General features: G+C 60.5%; 1 protein-coding gene across 1 annotated transcript; it reads right to left on the bottom strand.

Annotated features, from left to right (window-relative positions):
- Positions 1 to 4,206: 4,206 nt before the first annotated feature.
- SHOX (SHOX homeobox) lies at positions 4,207 to 15,350 on the bottom strand. Its single transcript, XM_060408493.1, has 5 exons — positions 15,068 to 15,350; positions 11,101 to 11,309; positions 7,009 to 7,066; positions 6,738 to 6,826; positions 4,207 to 4,453 (listed from the first exon to the last, which is right to left on the bottom strand). Exons 1-5 carry the CDS (start codon positions 15,348 to 15,350, stop codon positions 4,208 to 4,210), a joined length of 885 nt encoding a protein of 294 aa, XP_060264476.1. The 3' UTR covers position 4,207.
- Between the last annotated feature and the right edge of the window lie 4,204 nt (positions 15,351 to 19,554).

Here is a 19,554-nt window from a genome sequence, read left to right as displayed (position 1 = left end):
TGGGATCTCTGCACCTCTCTGCTGAGCAAGCAAAACTTCTCCAAGTCACAGACTTCACCACCTCAGCTACGCACGGTGAAAGTGAAACTGCCAGCGCTTCCCACGCGTCCGACTCTTTCCGGCCCCGTGGACTGCAGCCCCGCCAGGCTCCGCTGTCCATGGAAATTCTCCAGGCAAGAATACTGGAGTGGGTCGCCATGTCCTTCTCCACGGGATCTTCCCGACCCAGACATCAAACCTGGGTCTCCCGCATTGCAACAGCTCCTTTATCATCTGACCCACCAGGGAAGCCCAACAATGCTAAGTCCCGTCTGATGCTAAGACCCATCAGTGCAACCCCTCCCCCACTGAGATAAAATTGCAAGTTTCCCAGCCTCACAACAGAAGGAAAAAAAAAAAAAAAAAAGAGCGACTCTGTAAGAAAGACGTGGAACCACAACAACCCAGCTGAGAAGAACAAGAGTTTTTGCTAAACCGGGAGTCTCCATCAAGAAAGACCTCTCCGACCAGAGTCTCAGGAAACGAAACCGGTTCCGTGGACCAGGGCCCGTCCTGCAGAACACAGCCCTGCAGCCCGTGGGCTCAACATCGCAGAGATCTGGTAGCACGTTTGCACACACGGGCCCGCTTGCACGTGGCTTTCACAACCAAAAACGCCACGTCTGGTGCTGTTAGGAGGAAACCCGTCCACTTTGCTTTCTAAGCGATATTCCTCACTTGGTGTGCTCCCTCTGGAAGTGGCCGTGAAGGACTTTGAGAAGGGGGTCTTGTGTTTACTCAGAAAACACGGAGAACAGCCAAACTACGTCCACCTCGGTACATTTTCTGCCCCACGGCCGCTGGGAAGAGACCAGGATGGTCCAAAAACCGTCCCGGGGAGACCAGGACCTACACAGAGCATCTGCCCACCCCAGCACACCCTGCCGACTGCCGGACAGGGAGAAAGCAGACATGATCTGGGCTGCGCAGAACTGACCACAACTGGGGCTCCTAGCTCGCTTCTGTCCTGGAATTTCTAGGAGACACAGGAGGCCAGGAGCCGCCGTCCACCCTGGGCGCCCTGAACAGTCATCCACCACCCCCCAGACTTTCTTTCTGCCCAGAAAGAAGCCATGCCAGCTCCTCTCACAGCCCCCACCCCCTCAAACAGCTCAGGCTCTGTTCAGTTAAGGGGGCCCCCCATCCAGGAGGGGCGCACTCAGCTCACTCCATTTAAGCCAGAGACAAGGACAAGATGACACCCCCATCCGGCAGGCCTCCCAGCCTCCCAGCAGGCAGCTCTATTTTAAAACTTCACCTTCTGCCAGACCAGCCCTCATGTGTGGGGAGTCAGTGTTTAACTACAACGGATGCATGATAAACCTTCAAAAAGAAAAAAAATCGCACGAACACATTTCACCTCCAAACTTTGCCTTCGATTCCAGGACGGACGAGGCTCATTTGAAAGTGTCCGTCGCTTAGGCGTGTCCCACTCTGTGACCCCGTGGACCGTAGCCCACCAGGCTCCTCTGTCCATGGGATTCTCCAGGCAAGAATACTGGAGTGGGCTGCCATGCCCTCCTCCAGGGGGTCTTCCCGACCCAGGAACTGAACCTGGGTCTCCTGTATTGCAGGCAGATTCTTTACCATCTGAGCCACGGCATTTTGTAAACAACGTTAAGCAAAGTTGCAACTTCCAGGGGCTTTCTTGGCTCAATTGTTAAAGAAATCGCCTGCCACGCAGGAGACCCAGGTTCCATCCCTGGGTCGGGAAGATCTCCTGGAAAAGGACATGGCAAGCCACTCCAGTACTCTTGCTGGAAAAATCCCATGGAGAGGACTTAAAACAACAACAAAAAAAGCATTCACAACCTTTCAGGAGATCTGCACATACATACAAGGCAAATTCCAGAACGCCATGAATGCTGGGAGCGACGCTTGCAAGTGATTTAAAAATATGCAATTTTTTTTAACCCCGTCTCTCTCTTCATCATCTCAGAGCTTTAGCTGAAATTTCAAAATTAGAAAAAAAAATCTATGTTGAGGGGGCCTTTTGATTAAAAGAGTTTCAGATGTTGTAAATGAATCTGCATTTCAGGTCAACGCAAAGGCAGAATGTCTTCCCTTACATGGAAGGGAAAATAGTTTTGTTTTTTTTTTTCTTACAGAAATGCACCCAAATGAAGGAGTAAGGGAAAACAGTCAGCAAGACCGAAGAGCTGCTAAGCTGGCTTACGAAGTGGACCAGCTGGGCTCTGGGGAACTAGAGCACGTTCTCTCTGGGCACGCCTGGGTTGACTAAGGCAAACAGACAAAAAAAGAAAAAAAAGAAACGCACATTTTCGAGGTAGACAAGCCCAGCAAGGGTGCGCAGCCACCACCGCACTCCCCTGAACCCAACCTCACACAGCAGGAGCAAAGCCCACCGCCCCACCTCAACCTGGGAACCTCAACACTTCGCATACACGGTGTCAAGCGGACTATGCCCCACCGCCCCTGACCTGTTGCTAAGACAGAGAGCTGTCTGATGTTCACACAACAGGTGGGGAGGGGAAACCTGTGGACAAGAGGGGGATAAAAAGGAAAAAAAGAAAGGCTAGACCTGGCTACCCCTAGAAAAGTGAAAGGAAGTGAAAGTCACACTCATCTTGGACCCTGAGTGACCCCATGGACTGCAGCCCCGCCAGGCTCCTCTGTCCATGGGATTCCCCAGACAAGAATACTGGAGTGGGTTTGCCTTGCCCTCCTCCAGGGGATCTTCCCCACCCAGGGATCGAACCCGGGTCTCCTGCACTGGCAGGCAGGTTCTTCACCAACTGAGCCGCTAGGAAAGCCCCACACCTTAAAAAAGAAAAAAAAAGAAAAAAAAATCTCTTAAAACTGCCTGCCTGCAGGAGGCGCGCCAGAAACAGCTCAGCCCCTTCCCCGCCCTCACTTCCTGGCGCCCCACCCCCAACCCCATCCAGGTTCTCATCTCAAGCCACACCCAACTCACTTCCACCACGGCGAGCACTCCCCTCCTACCCCGGTCATCCTGGCACGGGGCCCGCAGCATGCAGAGTGGTGGTGGGGGGCGCGGAGGTAATGCCCTTCAAAGTCCGGAGGTGACAGGGTCAAGAGTGGACAGCTTTCTTTTTTTTTTTTAAATCTATAATATGTACAATATTGCACTTTCCTGCACATCATTGCGTGTCACTAGCGGGGATGCTTCGTCAGTTATTACTATTATACCTTAAACCACCGTGCCCCTCTGTCCCGATTGCAAGTCCTTTCCGCATCTGCGCTCTGCAGAGCAGCCAGAGAGCGTCCATTCGAGGGGCAATCGAAAAGACTGGGGGGAAAGTTATCAAGTCGCCTGTTGTGCGGCCCAAGGAATCCTGAATCTGGTGCGCCGGGGCCAGAAGCGGGCAGGACGACAGGGGGCGGTCAGGCCGCCGGCCCTCCCCGGGACGGTCTCAACGTGACACCCTGAGGTCCCCGGTGAGCAGCATCACCTTGGCCAGGCCGTGTCAGGTAGCTTCGTTATTGCTACCTTTCAGGCGAAGGGTAGGGGGACGGTGGGTGCGCGGGCCGGCCCAGGAGGGAGTCCCTGCTTCCGGATGCCCGCGTCCACGCTGAAATCCACACTGGGACTAGGGCGGGGGCGTCCCGTAGCTCCTCCGATGAAACTTTTCCGTCCGTGGCAGTGAAGAAAACCGCGCGCACCCAAACGCTGGCATCTTCAGAGACCAGCCCCAGCTCTTTGTTTGTTTGTTTGTTTCCTAGACTGTGAGATCTTGGAAAGGCGCGTGGCGCAGGCCGCATGCACAGGGTGGGAAGTGGCAGCCGCAGGCGAGGTCGCAGGGCAGCTCCACGTGGCCGAGGGTCGTCCCAGGACGCACGGGCCGCCCGAAGAGGGGGCCGAGTTGGGGTGGTCCAACCGTCCCCTGCTCGCTCTTCCCGCCCCGCGACGGTCTCCGCGAGGCCCTGGAGGTGCCGTGCGCTCCCCGATGTCCCCGTCCCGAGGCCTGCAGGGGGTGGAGAGGGATCTCCCAGGGCGGCCCCGGGGCGGGGAGTTCGCTGCCCCCTGGCTCCAGGGTGGCCGTGCGGCCCGTCGAGGCGGAGGGTGGGGGGCGGTGCGGGGAGCGGAGGGGTGGAGTGCAGGACGCCGCGGACGGACGGACTGACGGACGGAGGGACGCACGGGGTGGCGGGGCCCGGGGCGCGCGCGGGGCGGCGGGCCGGCGGGTCAGAGCCCCAGGGCCTCCGCGTGCTTGCGCGCCTTCAGCCTGAGGTCGGCGATGCTGGAGTTCTTGCTGTTGCTCTTCGCCGCGGCGGCCACGACGGCGGCGGCCGAGGCCGATTCGGCCAGGGAGGCGATGGGCAGCCCGAAGGGCGGCGGCGGGAACATCAGGTAGGGCGCGTGCGCAGCCAGGTGCGGGTGGAGGTGGGGGTGCGCGTGCGCCACGCCTTCCAGCTGCAGCTGCGCCTGAACCTGGGGTGGGAGATCGCGCTCAGTCAGGACCTGGGGGCGGGGGGCGGGCTCTCCTGCACCGAGGCCCCCCCACCCCGAAACCAGGGGACCACCTCCCACTGTCCTCCGGACACCCGGTGTCCGGATGGGAGTCACTGCGTGTTCTGGGGGAGGGGGGGCGCTTTCCTGCCTCGAGGACCCCCCTCCACCCCCCACCCCCTCCACCACCACCAGCGGGCCACTACCCACTCTCCTCTAGACACCCGCTGTCCAGATGGGGGTCGTTGCCTGTTCTGGTTGGGGGGCTTTCCCGCCAGGAGGACCACCCCCCAGACTAGGGGACCACCCCCACACACACCAGGGGACCACCACCCACTGTTCTCTGGACACCTGATGTCTGGATGGGTGTCACTGGCTGTTTTGGAGAGGGAGGCTTTCCCACCGCCAAGGAGCTGGGGGATCTGCATAGATCCCCGGGCCCACCGCAGCATCAAGGTGTCTACAGCTGGTACCCCCTCCTCACCCCACCCTCAGCTGATGGTTTGACGTGCCCCTGGACTCAGGATCCTGTCTATAGCTCAGGCCTGGCAGCCCCCCCCCCCCCCCCCCCCCCCCCGCCTCCCCACACACAGCCCCTTCCCACGGGCCAGAGTCTGGGAATCTTCCAAAAGACCGTTTACCGTCTGAGCCACAGCATTTTGTAAAAAATGCAGACCAAAGTTTCAACTTATATGGGCTTCTGTGGTGCCTCAGACGGTAAAGAACCTGCCTGCAGCGCAGGAGACCAGGGTTCGATCCCTGGGTCAGGAGGAGGAAATGACCACCCACTTCCAGAAAGAGCACAGCCAAGTCTCTGAGCTCCCAATGGTCTCATTTCAGAGGGCCCAACGCTGACCCCACGCCTGGGCAGCGGCCCGCGTAGTAGCCAGGGGCCGTTACAGGATTGGCCCAGGGATGCTAGGGGGGCGAGGGGCCCCGCCCTGGAGGTTGGGGGAGGAGTCCGAGTGAGCAGGGTGCCGACCCCTCCCCGGCCCGCAGCCCCGGACTCCCTCCCTGCCTTCAGCCCCGCGGGAGTTCCCAGCCGAAACCACAGTGTCACCCTTAAACGACCCTCCGTGGCGAGACGGCCCCCCACGCTGTCACGCCTAGACAACGCTGCAGGCCAGGTCAGACCCTCAGACCTCGCGGCCCTCAGCACCCACGGGCGCAGAGACAACCCCCAGGCATATCCTGCTTGCTCCTGTGGCCGGACCACCCCCACGCCCGCCCCCCAGCTTGCACGCTCCCACCCCCCCCACCCCTCATGCTGGGCGCCCGCCCCGCCCCGCCCCGCACACCGGCATGCACGCCCCCCACCCCCATGCTGGGCCGACACCGCCCCGCCACGCCCGTCCAGCAGCGTGCACGCCCCCACCCTCACGATGGGCCCCGCCCCCTCCCGCAGCAGCGGGGACGCCCCCTCCAGCCCAGCTGCCCCCGCAGGTCCCGCCACGTTGCCCCCGCCACCCACCCGAGGCTGCTCCAGACCAGGGGCGGTGGGGCGGCCCCTGGGATACCTGGGCCTCCGAGGGCCTCTGTCTGTCCTCCGACAGCCCGGCCGCCCCCTCCTTGCACAGGACCGCCTGCGCTGCTGCGAGCTGGGCCCGACTCCCCCTTCCGCGCCCCGCCCCCCATCTCTGAGGGTCAGGGGCAAGGATCACTCCCCCTCCGCCCCCTGAGATGCAGAGAGGCCGGGCTGGCTGCAGGGAAAGGGCCTCACGCACGAGTGGGAGACATACCCCCTTCGTCCCCGAGCAGGCACCCAGCGAGTGGGCGCTTCCTGGGTGGGCAGCATTTTTAAGTTTTCCCTCTGACTTTGGTTAAAAAAAAAAAAAAAAACTGTCTGGCTTTCTGTCCTAGTCGTCCCTCAAACAGAACTCTCCGGGTTTTCTTTTTTTTAATAGCGTGATGTTAAGATGCACCAGCGGGTTAACAAGGCTTCCCTCGTGGCTCACTGGTAAAGAACCCGCCTGCAGTGCAGGAGACCCGGGTTCGATTCCTGGCGGGGGAAGATCCCCTGGAAGAGGGCATGGCAACCCACTCCAGTGTTCTTGCCTGGGAAAAGTTCCACGGACAGCGGAGCCTGGCGTGCTGCAGTCCATGGCTTGCAAAGAGTCGGACAGGATTGTGTAACTACGCACACAGCACAGTGGGTTTATAAATCTCGCCCTTGTGAAAAAGTGATTCCCCTTTCTTCCCCGCAGGCGGGTTAGAGGAGGCGGCGGCTCCCCTCGGGGGGAGAAATAAAAATACAAAACCGAGCTACCTGTTGGAAAGGCATCCTCAGTGCGCCCATGTTCACGTAGGGGGCCACCCTGCAGGCGTCCAAGTGGCTGGCAGTGCCCAGGATCACGCCTGCGAGCGAGCACAGGACAAGTGAACCTTCCTCCCTGCGGCCTCCCCCGCCCCCACCCCATCCTTGGCCCTGCCCCCACCCCCATCCTCGGCCCTGCCCCCCCAAGCCGTCCCGGCGGCCTCCCCGCCGCCCCACCCCCATTCTCAGGCCTCCCCCTTCCCCCCCCCACCCCCGCACTCACCTTTGTGCATCTGGTTCTCCTGTTTGCGGCATTTGGCTCTCCGGTTCTGGAACCAAACCTGGGGTGAAGCAGACACACGTGCACCCCCATCGTGAGCGCAGGCAAAGCCTGCTTTCCAGACGACGCCAGAGGCTGTGTGCAAGGCGCTTCCGGTTCCAGGGCCCCCCCAAAATAACAGCTGCCTGTGGGCCCCCTCAAGGCCTCCCTCCCCTGCCCCCGTCACCCCAGCCCCAGCGCAACTGGGCACCTGGAGCTGCTGACAAGTGTCCTCAGCCAAGAGGGACTACAGCCTTAGCACCCACGGACTGAATGCGAGCAGGGGGTCCTCTCTGCCGCTCAGTCCTGCCTGACTCTGAGACCCCGTAGACGAGCCTGCCACCCTCCTGAGTGCCACCCTCCTGTGTCCGTAGCATTCCCCAGGCAAGGACAATGGAGTGGGTTGCCGTGCCCTCCTCCAGGGGCTCTTCCCCACCCAGGCATCGAACCCAGGTCTCCCGCATCGGCAGGCAGGTTCTCTACCATCTGAGCCCCCAGGGAGGCCCAAGAGGGTCCTCGGGTGGCCTTGGAGAACCTTCCATCGTTTTGTACCGGCAGTCCCCACTCCAGCCCCATCAGGCCACTGGTCCAACTTGACCTTCCACCCCGACCTTCCACCTCCTGACCAGCCTCCTCCCTAATCAAGCTCCGGGGTCCAGGAACTTCCAAGTCCTCCAAGGCATCCCCCCAACTCCTTGGAAGCCTGGAGGGTCCCAGCTATACATCCCAGAGTCAGGACCGTTCTTCATTCCCAAGGACTGGTGCACACACCGCCCCCCACCGCCCCCCCCCCCGCACGGCCCTGCCACACACACACACAAAATGCAGACGCTGGACTTCAGGTACAGGAAGTGTAACTGGAGGGGCTCAGAATCTCCTGAAAGGGTGTTGAGCCCCAAGCCAATGAGCATCAGAGGCCTGACGACAAGATTGGGGTGTAAGGCCCTACGCCCCACCCCAGTGCCCCGTCCAGTCCTCCCCCACGCTCACGGTCCCCTTTCCACCAAACAGCCGCATGAAGATGGAATCCAGGGCTCCCCCGCCATCTGGGTTCCTCAGCACTCGATGTTTCCTTCCTGACCTTCTCTGAAATGCCCCCTCCAGCCTCTCTCACCCTGTCCCCTCCGTGGTGCTCCAGGATAACTCAGGCCATGCCCCACCTCTGGGGGGAACTCGGGGACCCTGCGATGCAATGCTCCAAGCCCAGGGCCTGGGGCCGCTCCCGCCTCCCAGCCTGCCCAGGAAACCTCAGCTCCCACGGAGGCTGCAAACAGACTGGACTTCACGACTTTTCCCTCGAAGCCTCTTTTAAGGGCCCGTTTTCCATCCAAGGCTGACCTTTACGACCCGCCTGTTCTAACAGAACTGACCCCCGCCCCAAGCAGGGGAAAGCTCAACCCGCCAGGCCACAGGGAGCCTAGAAAATTTGGATGCCCCGTTGCTCTAAAAAGAATTTCCCAAAACCGTGCCCCCTCTTAAGATGTGTGGAGGTTCACAAATACCGATTGCATTTCCAAAGCCTGCACTCCGATTCCATCCCTACAGGTGAACCGCCCCAAATCGCCGCTGCCTTGCCCTCAGCTTGGGACTGGGACCGCTCTCCGTTTCCGACCCTTCCTGGGGTCCGGTACCCGGCCAGCCTCAGCAGGGGATGTGAAAATTCGGAGCCAGATGTGGAAATTCTGCACCACCACCCCACCCCACCCCCCACCACCAAGGGCATTTTTTTCTGAAAACAGAATCCTATTTAAACCTAAGAAAGAAAACTCACTTTCCCTTCAGCACGGGGAAAGAAGAAAAAAAAATAAGATTACGGAGAATAAAAGTGATGAATTAGCCGCTGCGTTCGGCGATAATAAATCAGTCTTGGGGTGATTCACGATCAATTCCAATTAGTCCTGAATATGCTAAGTAAAGCGCACGACAGTGCTTTAGACAGTTATTTCTTCATTAAGGATCACTCGCTGATTTCTCTCACAAATGCTGTAATCTGATTTCCTTTTGATTTCCATTACAGACAGTGAATAATGACATTTAATTTAGCTCTGCGCCATAAACCCAAAGATATTTGTCGTAATTAAATTACCGCCCGCGCCTCACCGTGGTCTCATAACTTTCGATTATAACCCTGACAGCTGTGTGATATGAGTTTTCCAGCACAACACTAAAAATAAAAGGTTAATAAGGACCAGCTTCCAAAGGGTCTTCAATTTATTTACAGCAAATTTCCACTCTAAATTGAAACACTATCCTCTAACAACACAGGACAGCCTGTACGGAAAAGGATTACCCAACAGTTCAGACTCAGGATTAAAATATACCGCATTTTCGTCTCTTCCTTTCTGAGTCCCCCTTCCCCCGCCCCCTTTCCTGGCTTCGGCACAGCAGGGTCCGAGTTTTAACTAATTGGTTTTTATGACCACTTTCTGCCTTCTCTTTATTACACGATGCTTTTTCCCCGTGGCCAATCGGAAATTATTTCATTTCTTTTATTCCCATGTTTATTTTTATTATTATTTACAATCGTTAAATTTTAATCCAACTCTGGATCAATAGGCCTGTGCCTCACTTTTCCCATTTTCCCACCTCCCACCCCCCACCCCCCTCAACCTTTTTTTTTTTTTTTTTTTTTTAGGGCTTTTCTCAAGATCTGTAGCCACCCAAGAAGCAATTTTCTGCCAACTCGGTCTCTCCTGCGAAGGTGCTATTCAGTAATAGACTACTGAAAGAAATAGTGTGGAATTAAATTACAAGTAATTTATTTTTATAGAAACAGTACATCAAGGCCTGGGAGATATTACAGATCCCGGGCAGAAAGGCTGTGAAATGACATAAAAGTTGATGTCCCCTTCAGCAAAAGTTTAATCTTCTCATTAATCCATATAGGGCAGCCCCATCCATCTCGACGGAGAAAAGTGGCCAGGAGTCCCCCCCTCACCGCCTCGCGCCCCTCCTCGCCTCGGCCACAGACGCCGGGACGAATGGGCTCGGGGACGCGGTCCCCAGAGCCAGCCGGCCCGCGGTCCCAGGGATGCGGGCCGCATCACCGCGTCAGGCCACGGCGGATCCTGGACACGCTGGGGGACTGCGGCATGCCCGCCTAAGAAATCCCAGTCACCGCGGCGGCAGGGAGGAAACGGGAAGGACGCAGAATGCAGACCCCTTCCCCCGCGCTCCCCAAATGAAAGCTGTTGTAAAACACTGGCTCTAAAACCCTTTCCGTGTTTTCGTTTCGTGCGTACAATCTTAGCCCAGTCGTGTTTAAAGACGCCGATCCTACAGCTACAAGAAAGCCGTTCTTTCAAAGCCCCGGCTGCACGCGGTCCCCTCCCCCCCGTTGGCTGCATTAATTCCATTTATTTAAATAACCAGTCCCCGGAGCCCAGGGACCGTGACCCTCTTTTCCTTCTCTCGGGCTCTGCTGTCCTGCCCCGAACCGTCAACGCCGACGGAAAAGCCCAGGACGACTGGCAGGGCAGACTGTCGACAGCGCCTGCGGGGCGGGGGTGGGGGGGCGTCTGGAAGGGGGTCTCTACCACCCTGCCCCATCAATAAAGTCGTCCGTTTCACTTCCACGTTTACAACAACCCGAGGTTTAAAAAAAAAAAAAAAAGACAACAAAACCACCCGGGAGCGCCCCCTCCCCCGCGCACGTGCGGGCGCACCCCACCCCCCGGCAGCCGGTGGCTCGCCAGATGGGGACATCACCAATTCCATGCGCCCGCGCCGCCGCCCCTGCGCGCCCCCTCCCCGGTCCCCGCCCGGCGCCCCGGCTAATCCGGCTCCGCGCGGGCAGGAGCCTCAGTCACCGAGACGCGGAGGGCGATGCCAGGCAGGGCGCGCGCGAGACCCCGGGGATGCCCCCGAACGCCCAGCTCCAGCCACCGCCCCCAGCCACCCACCCTGTGCGCTCGACCTGGAGGGCGAGCGCGCCAGACACGGAGCGCGAGGCCCCGGGGAGGCCTCCGAACGCCCAGCCCGGCCCCGGGGGGCCGCGCGCTGCCGGAAAGCGCCCCCAAGGCCGGGGCGGCGCGCTCCGGGGGCCGCGAGCCTCACCTGCACGCGCGCCTCCGAGAGCCCGAGGCGCTGGCTGAGCTCCTCGCGCATGAAGGCGTCGGGGTAGTGCGTCTCGTCGAAGAGCCGCTCCAGCTCGTTGAGCTGCTCCAGCGTGAAGTTGGTGCGGCTGCGCCGCTGCTTCAGCTTGGTCTGCCCGTCCTCGTCCTCCGACTTCACGTCGTCGCGCTTGTCCTTGCAGTCGTAGACACCTACGGGCGGGCCGAGGGCACAGCGCTGAGGTCCCCCCGCGACGCGTCCCGGCCCGAGTCCCCCGCGGGCCGCGCAGAGCCCCTCCGCCGGCCTCCGCCTCCCCGGGGCCGGCCCGCCAGGCCTGCGTGCTGGAAACCCCGGCCCCGCGCGCGGCGAACAGGCCGCGCGCCGGGAAGCTTTGGCTCCACGTGGCCGAGCGCTGGGTGCGCCCACGGGGCGCGGGGCCTCGGCGGACCACGCGCCCTGACGCAGAGCTGCGTGGAGCCGATAAAGCAAACTCGCAGGCCAGGCGAGCTCTTTTGTAACGACTCCGATTCCCGGCCCGGCTGGTGTATCTTGGCCTAATCTCCGAATAGTTTCCTCAATTATCCACTTCGCCTCTGTTGACATACTGACAGAAACCAACACACACCCCCTCCTCTGTCTCTCTCTCTCGTTTTTTTTTTGAAAGGGAATGGGGTGTTAAATATTAAGTCAAACACGCATAGGCAGAGACACCCAAGTATGGCGGGGTCCCTGGCGGGAGCTCCGGGAGAGGCCAGGCCTGGCTAGGGGTCCAGGCCAGGCCGAACCCCTGTCCCTCCACCAACCCCAGCAGGACAGGGGCAGCTCCAGCCAGGCCAGAGCCTCCTCCAGGCCACCACAGAGCTGGGCGATGGGGTGGGGGGACCTCATCTCCCTCTGATCAACAAAGCAAAGAAGGAAAGAAAACTGTCAGTCACTCAGTCGTGTCTGACTTTGCGAGCCCGTGGACTGTAGCCCACCAGGCTCCTCTGTCCATGGGATTCTCCAGGCAAGAATCCTGGAGTGGGGTGCCATGCCCTCCTCCAGGGGATCTTCCCCACCCAGGGACCAAATCCGGGTCTCCTGCATTGCAGGTGGATTCTTTACTGTCTGAGCCACCAGGGAAGCGCCCTCCCCCCCCAAAGCCAAAGCCATATCTTAAGGCACACAGGAAGGTGTCTAGGGGTGCCCCCAAGAGCACAGGTTCCTGACTTCCTGTTTTGCCCCTCCGTCTTGGACGCCCCAACAGGAAGCCAGGAGTGCAAACTCTCTTTGGTCCAAAAATTACAGGAGCATCTGTATTTGCTGGGGGTGGGGGCAGTAAGGTCAGGATCAACCAGATTCTAACCCAGACGCCTCTCCTTTCCACCTCCAGGAAATGCAGGCCCACACCAAACTCAGGGATTGAAAATACAAGTTGGCTCCCCAGTCGCAGAGTTGGTGGAAGCCAAAAGACCCTGATGCTGAAAGATTGAAGGTGGGAGGAGAAGGGGACGACAGAGGATGGGATGGTTGGATGGCATCACTGACTCGATGGACATGAGTTTGAGCAAACTCGGGGAGATGGTGATGGACAGGGCGGCCTGGCGCGCTGCAGTCCACGGGGTCACAAAGAGTGACAACATTTTAGCAGCCCTTGTGCTTTTTTTCTTTTTTTTTCTCGGATCATAGGGGCTACGGGGGTGCAGGCAGAAAGGGCTCCCAACGCCCTCATTAGATGTCCCCTCTGGGTCAAGGAGAAGACAGTGCTTTCCGTAAACTCTCTCCAAAGAGTCTGGGCTTTCACAACTTCTGAAAAGAGTCCGGGAGCACTGCAGAAGCCCTCAGCCGTGAGCCCGAAGACTCGCCAAGGGGGAAAGACTCCAATTCTCCGTGGGTCCAGGGGAAAATCAGTGAAACCAGCCTGTCCCCCAGCGGGGGTTCCTAAGATGCTCTCTAGCACTGAAGTCTTGAAACATCTCTCCTCAAGGCTCCTGGGTACTGGGCACCCAATGCCCTCTCACCTCCTGAGACGAATGCCTTTCCAAGGATGCCCTACTTCTCCGCCACGGGGAAAAATATCCTTTCCCAGGGGTAGCCCCGCCTTGACTCTGTCGTGCAGGTGTCTTAAGCCTGAACCCCAGGGCCTTGACCCCAGAATGAGAAGCTGGCCTTGAAGCTCTGCAGAAACCCCAGGCTCAGCGGTTCCGCTCGATCGGGCGCTCACACCTCCGTGTCTCTCCACACCCCAGGCGTCTCCCACCCCTCCATTCTGCCAATTCGGCCAGGGGGGCTCGGCCCTTCTGAGGGGCCGGGGGAGGGGGGGGGTCTGCAGAGCCAGACAGGAAAGGAGCAACTGGGATTTTTCTTGCTTCTACTTGTTACAGCCCTGTCTTTCTCTTCCTATTTAAGGTAGAAAATAAAAAGGCTTCGATTGTGCTCTGCCCTCTTTCCAGCTGCTGATTGCCAGGGTTCTGCTGCCCTGATTGTCCAGGGGTGAGCCGAGGTAGGCAGAGGGGGAACTCAGCCTTTAAGGAGGATGGGGGAAGCCCTGAAGGGGCCCGGGAGGTCAGTCGCCAGGCGCTGTAAATTAAAAGTAGGCCCTGACCGGGACTCTGGCCGGCAGACAGCCGCGTCTCCATCAAAGCACACCGTCTTTGTAGGAATTACAAGGCCAGGTGCGTGAGGCCTCGCCAAGGGGTGAGCCCCAGAGGTAAGACGATCCGAACTCAGGCTGCGCGGACTCTCACGGGGTCGCGGGCTTATCCGGACTAAGCCTCAGCCAGCCTTCTGCCTCCCCTAAGGTCAAACTTTCCAAAGGCAGTCTGGGCCAGCCTTGAAGCCCCGCGTGCGGGGACTCCCCCAGCGAAGTGTGGGACCCAGGGGCTTCCAGGGGTCGCCAATGCCGACCCCTCTCAACACTGCAAGAGGAAGACACGGGGACCCAGGCCCCATATGGCAAGCTTCTGTTTCCCCTCGCTTTGTCATGAGACATATAGACCTTCGGACGCTTTCAAACGCTCCCTGCTGAGAAATCCAGCCAGTTTTATTCCTGTGATTTATAGCTGCCGGCTGCCCTGCTTGCATGGAAATCCGCCCCCGGTGGGGACCATCTCGCCCCGCTGAGAAAGCCCTTGTAAACAAGCCTCCCCTCCCGGCCGCCTCTGCAGTCAAGGACAGCGCCGAACGCCTCGGAGATTTCAGGAAAAGCCGCAGGATGAAGGTCCTGCAGGAGGGCCCGCTGTGCCCTGCCGGCCGGGGTTTGGGCCGCCGCGCGCGGGAGAGAGGTTCCCGAGCCTCCCCGGGCCCTTCTCCCCCGCGCAAACCCTGGCCACCTGCGGGCACAGGGCTGGTTTTAGTTCCACGGGCCCTGCGGCAGCCAACATCAAGGGAAAGTTCTGCCTAAGAGGGCCCGGGGCTGAGAGGCGAGGGAGGGGGCCGACGCCTGCCGGCCGGCGCGGTCCCCAACGCTGCCCATTTCTAGCGGGGGAAGCGGGCAGGCGACGGGCGCCTGGAGAGAGCTCCGGGGCTCGTCCCAGGGCACACAGACAGCCCGGCAGGCATACGGGCGCGCAGCCGCCAGCCTTACCCTCGACCGGCCTTGGCAAGCCCAAACACCCGGCTCGCGCTCCATCCGGGGAAGGGGCCCGCCGCTGGCACCCAATGCCAGCGCCCCCCGGGGACGCGATGCGCGCGGGCCCCGCGCCGCTGCCCGCCCTCGGATCCAGGGCCTCCATCCGCCCCTGCCTCCTCGGTTCTCCGGCCGGTTTCTTTCTTACGAAAAGCCTGGCGACGGGTGGCGGCCGGGCCCTTCTGCGTCCGATCCGTGGCGGTCACGTTCAGCTTTTTGGGGGTGAAACGAAGCGCCCACCGCGGCGCCCCCTCCCCGGGGCCTCCGCGTGGCGCAGAGCGAGACGCCGGGCGGCCGGGCTCGGTGGCCACGAGAAGCGCCGCGCCCCGGAGGGGCCCGGAGCCTGCGTCCGGCCCGGCTTACCTTCCGCCGCCCTCCCCGAACCGAACTCTTTCAGTTTGTCCTTGTCGGTGTCCACGTGGTCCTTAAAGAGATGCACCGGGCAGTGGCCGCCGGCCTCCGTTATGTCGTGGAGGTTGGACTCCGAAACCCCCAGCTCCCGCGAGCGCGCCAGTCCGCTCTCCAAAACTTCCCTGTACGTGATGGACTCTTTCTTGCCGCCGCCGCCGCCGCCGCTGCCGCCTCCGCTGCCGTCTTTGCTTTTCTGGTCAAAAGATTTGGATACAAAAGCCGTGAGTTCTTCCATAGCTGCCCGGGGGTGTGGGGGTGGGAACGGGGGGGGGGCCGCGGGGGTCCGCGGGGCTGGCGAGGAGCCGGGCTGTGGTCCGCACGCCTCCCGCGCGCGGAGAGGACCGTCCGTGTGAAGGCAGGTCCCTCCTGCTGTTATTTATGCCTTTCAATTTGAGATCTCACTATTTATACGCGGCTACCTCTGCGCCCAGCCCCCCACGCTCTCTGACTGCAGCAATTACACCTCTCGGCGCGGCGGCGGGCGCACGCGGAGGCGCTATCTCTCCCCCACCTCCAGTCCGGCAATTGGTTTTCTTTTGATTTCATCACTGTTTGGCGTCTGTGGCACCTTGGTCTGGAGCGGTAAAGATCAAGTTTTTGAAGGGAGAGAGAGAGACGGATGTGGAGAGAGAGCGCGCGCGCGCGCAGGGGCGCAAAGAGCCAGCGCCGCGAACAGGTATCCGTCTTCTCTCAATGGCCGGCGGGAAGGAAACTCGAGGAGTTTGGGGATGGTGAGGAACGTCCTCGGCGGCCCAGCACCAGGAGGAGCGCCGCAGCCTCGCGCCTCGAATCTGTTCCCCGCGGGATGCGGCTTCCGGGCGTGGCCGCGCCGAGCCGCCACCGAGGGGATCCCGGGGCGGCGGCGCCGATGCGCCATCCCACGGGGCAGAATTGACTCCCAGCTTGGCGATGCGGTTGGGCACGGCGTGGCTGGACCCGCCGGAGCACCCCCCGGAGAGGGTGTGCGGGCGCGCGCGGCCTGATCGGGGAACAGTTGCAGAACCCCGAAAGCGCGAGGAAGGGCGAACGTGGGTGTCCGAGTCTCCGCGGCGGCGGCAGCGGCTGGGCAGAGCGACTCGGAGACCTCGGAGGGGCCGGAGACACGGACCCTGCGGCCCTCGGCTGCCTGGGACGCGCGAGTCTAGGCGCGGAGAAGCCGGCGGCTCCCTCTCTGGGAGAACCGGTTCGTACACAGCGGTCCTTGGGGGCGCCGGACCGACGCAGCCTTCTTGTTCGAGCCGTGCGGTCAGCCTGGTGTCTGAGAGATTTATTGGGGGCGGGGGGAGACATCTATTTTCCTTTTTTTTTTTTTTTTTTTGCTTGTGCCTTGGTTCTGCTGACCTCTCCCGCCTCTCTCGGAACGCTGTAACCTGCTTTAAAAGGATCCCCCTTTTCTCAGCTGCAATTCGAAATGCACTTGGCAACCACGGCAGCGACAGGAGCTATCCGTTCTGCAAAATGCAAAATTCCGTCCGCAAATAAAGTGACTTTTCTGCCCCCTACCCGCTTAAAAATTATTATTATTATTTTTTGCTTTCTGTCATCTCTCCTGGCTGCCCCTTCCACCTGCCCTTCCCCTCCGCCAGGGAGTTGGGACGAGGGGTCACGGGGGGTGGAAGGCGGGTTGGGGGGGGAGGTGGTACGGGTTTTGGAGGAGCTCGCTTTGCAGTTTTTCTGAGTCAGTTCCTCATCCTGCGAAGCGCCGGTGAGCCAGGACCCAGGACCCGGGGCGCCCTGGAGGCCCAGGGTTTCCTTCGGTGGGAAAGAAAGTGAAACCCCAGGGCCAAGGTCGAGTTCGAGATGGGGGAGATACCTCGATCTGGGGGGTGGGACGCCAGGAAGGCGGGGAAGAGGGGGATGCAGACACGCAGAGCTTCCTTCTCTCTTTCGTCCCGTCCTTTCGAGGCCCTTCCTCCCCGTCGCCCTGCCTCGCGCCCTCAGTCTCTCCCCCGGGTTTCCGTCCGGTCCTCCGAGCCCTCGGTCCGCCCTGCAGGGTCGCTGCGCGCGGCCCCGGGTGGGCTCGGCCCCGCGTGCGGCGGACGGAGCTGGGGGGCGGGGAAGACTTGCGGCGAGTCTGGGCGGGAGGGGGCCCCGTGGCCTGCTCCCCCGCGGACTTCAAAAGCGAAAAGGCAAAGAGGCGCTCGCAACTTGACAAACAGGGCTTTGTCACCGCCGCAGCTCTAATCAAAGCGGAGGCGCGCGCCTATCACACAGAAGTACAAATAGCCCGTCATGTATTAAACATGCAGCCGCCTCGCGGGTCTGCGCTGGGTTGGGGGAGACGCCGAAGGCCGCGGCCGGAGCTGGAGGGGGCGCGCGGGGTGGGGGTGCGGGGCCGCCCCAGGAGCTCCGTATCCTGGCCACAGGCGCGTCGCGCGCCCCAGGTCTCCCCCCGCGGTCACTTGGTCCACTGCGGGCGTCTTCCAGGTCTACCCGGTCAGGGGGCCCTGCCCGCCCACCAGGGAACTCGGTATTTGCAAGAACAGTGGACTGACAGCAGCGGAAGCGGGGTAAAACCGGCCGGGGCCCCAAGCTTGAGCCACTTTCTGGAGGCTTCGGAGGGGAGAGTGGCTCTTCCAGGCCTCAGGTGATGAGGCCGGTTCCCCAGGGACTCCCCGCCTGCGGCCTGCGCCTCTCCTGCTCGACCCTCCCGGCCCCCCGGGGACCCAAGCCTCCCCGGGGGGGCACACAGTAGCTGGGTCTTACAGGGCCTGAGTTTCACTTGCAGGGAACAGAGGGTGAGAAGTCCCAAGCCCCCAAACAGGGCCGCCCCTCCATCCCTGGGACCTTGAACCCCACCCAAGAGGAAACTCGCTGGGAGTTAGGGTCAGGTGGCTCCCAGGGGTCTCCTCCAGCTGGTGACCCTGGGTATCCAAAACCTTGAGCCCAAGAGAGAGTTAAAGTCACCCCCTTCCCAATTTTGATTCCCATATTTGATTCCCAGTCGACACCTGGTTCCGAAATAACCCGTCCTGGGAGGAAGGAAGCCATCCAACCGGCTTCTTCCGTCAGTCCCAAGGCTGTGCCTGTGATAAGATTTTCACAAAATCAGTTTCACTTGATGAGCAAACCCTCTCAGTTTTCAGGAGTGAGGAGCCAGATGTCCCCTGAACGCCCTCCCCGTCTGTCCCTAGCCAGGGGCACGCACACACACACACACACACACACACACACACACACACACACACGGCTCCTTAACCTTGTCACCTTTCAACCAGAGGTGGCCAAACCCACCCTCAGAGTTATTTTTCATATTTCAGCCTGGGCAAGGACTTTTTCGAACACATATTTTTGCTAATTCAAGTCGGTGCCCAAGGCCGCAGGGTGGGTATGGTTTATGAAATGTCACATTTACATTTCCGCCGGGGCACGGTTCGGGAGCGGAGGGGGACGGTTTGCCCGGAGCTCAGACCCTCTCGGGCATAAGGGGCTCTTGTTTCCAGTTTCTGCAGACTCTCCACCCCCCCCACACCTTCCCCCAGAGAAGAAGGGGCCCCGAAAAGAGAGAGCTTTTTAAAAATCTCAACTTGTCTTGGGAAGTTGTGGATGCTTCCAGGTGTCCAGTGCATTCTGCCAGCTTTGAAAGAGGCTTCAGAAAAGTTTGTGGATAGAAACGAAACCATAGCTGCTTTCTTTAAAAAAAAAAGAAAAGAAAAGAAAAAGACGCCATGGGTTGGGTTGGGCTGGGGAGAGGTCGGGGATCTGGTTTCTGGGAGAAGACGGAAGTTCCAACGTGGGTTCCACCAGAAGCTGGGAGCACAGCCCGGGGCTCTCCTGGGTTGTGGATCCGAGACCCGCTGCTCAGAAACTGTTCCCCATCCCCCGCCCCCGCTGTGTACACAGCACAAACACAGGTCCCAGGGTCCGACCCCTGCCTTCCGTCCCCCTGGGAGGAGACGCAGACACAGATGCAATTGAACAACATAACCACGCCAGGGGTACCTTGGGCCGCGGAGGGGGGCAGGGTCTCTGGCTAAAGGCAGGAGGACCCAGGTCTTCCTGCAGCCTGGAGACGCCCCCAGGTCTGGGTCGGTCCAGGAGTGCCCACAGACCCAGGCCCCTGCTGGGTAGGTGGGGGAAGTGAACATCCCAAGAAAGGTTCTCAGCCAGCCTGCCACGGGGTCCCCCCCTACAGTTGGCAGGAGCTAAGGGGGGATGGGGGGCTGGCTGGGACGAACCCTCCTCGTCCCAAACCTGAACCATTATATGTGGGCCCTGTTCTTCCAGGTCAGATTTCCTGAATTCTTGAGGACCCTCCCCCCCAGCGCAGGCCAGGGACCACACTGGCTTGGTGCAGAGCTGGAACTCTGTACCCCATCACTCACCCCCAGTTACCCCAGTTAGCCAGCCCGCCCAGGCTTCCCCTCTGAACCCAGGCTGAGCTACAAAGCTCAGACACCCTGGTCCCCAGGGGCAGAAACGGCTAGATTCAGCCTCCC

This window comes from Ovis aries, chromosome Y, assembly GCF_016772045.2.
Source record: "Ovis aries strain OAR_USU_Benz2616 breed Rambouillet chromosome Y, ARS-UI_Ramb_v3.0, whole genome shotgun sequence".
NCBI classification, from domain to species: Eukaryota; Metazoa; Chordata; class Mammalia; order Artiodactyla; family Bovidae; genus Ovis; species Ovis aries.
This window is presented reverse-complemented; position numbering and strand designations above follow the sequence as displayed.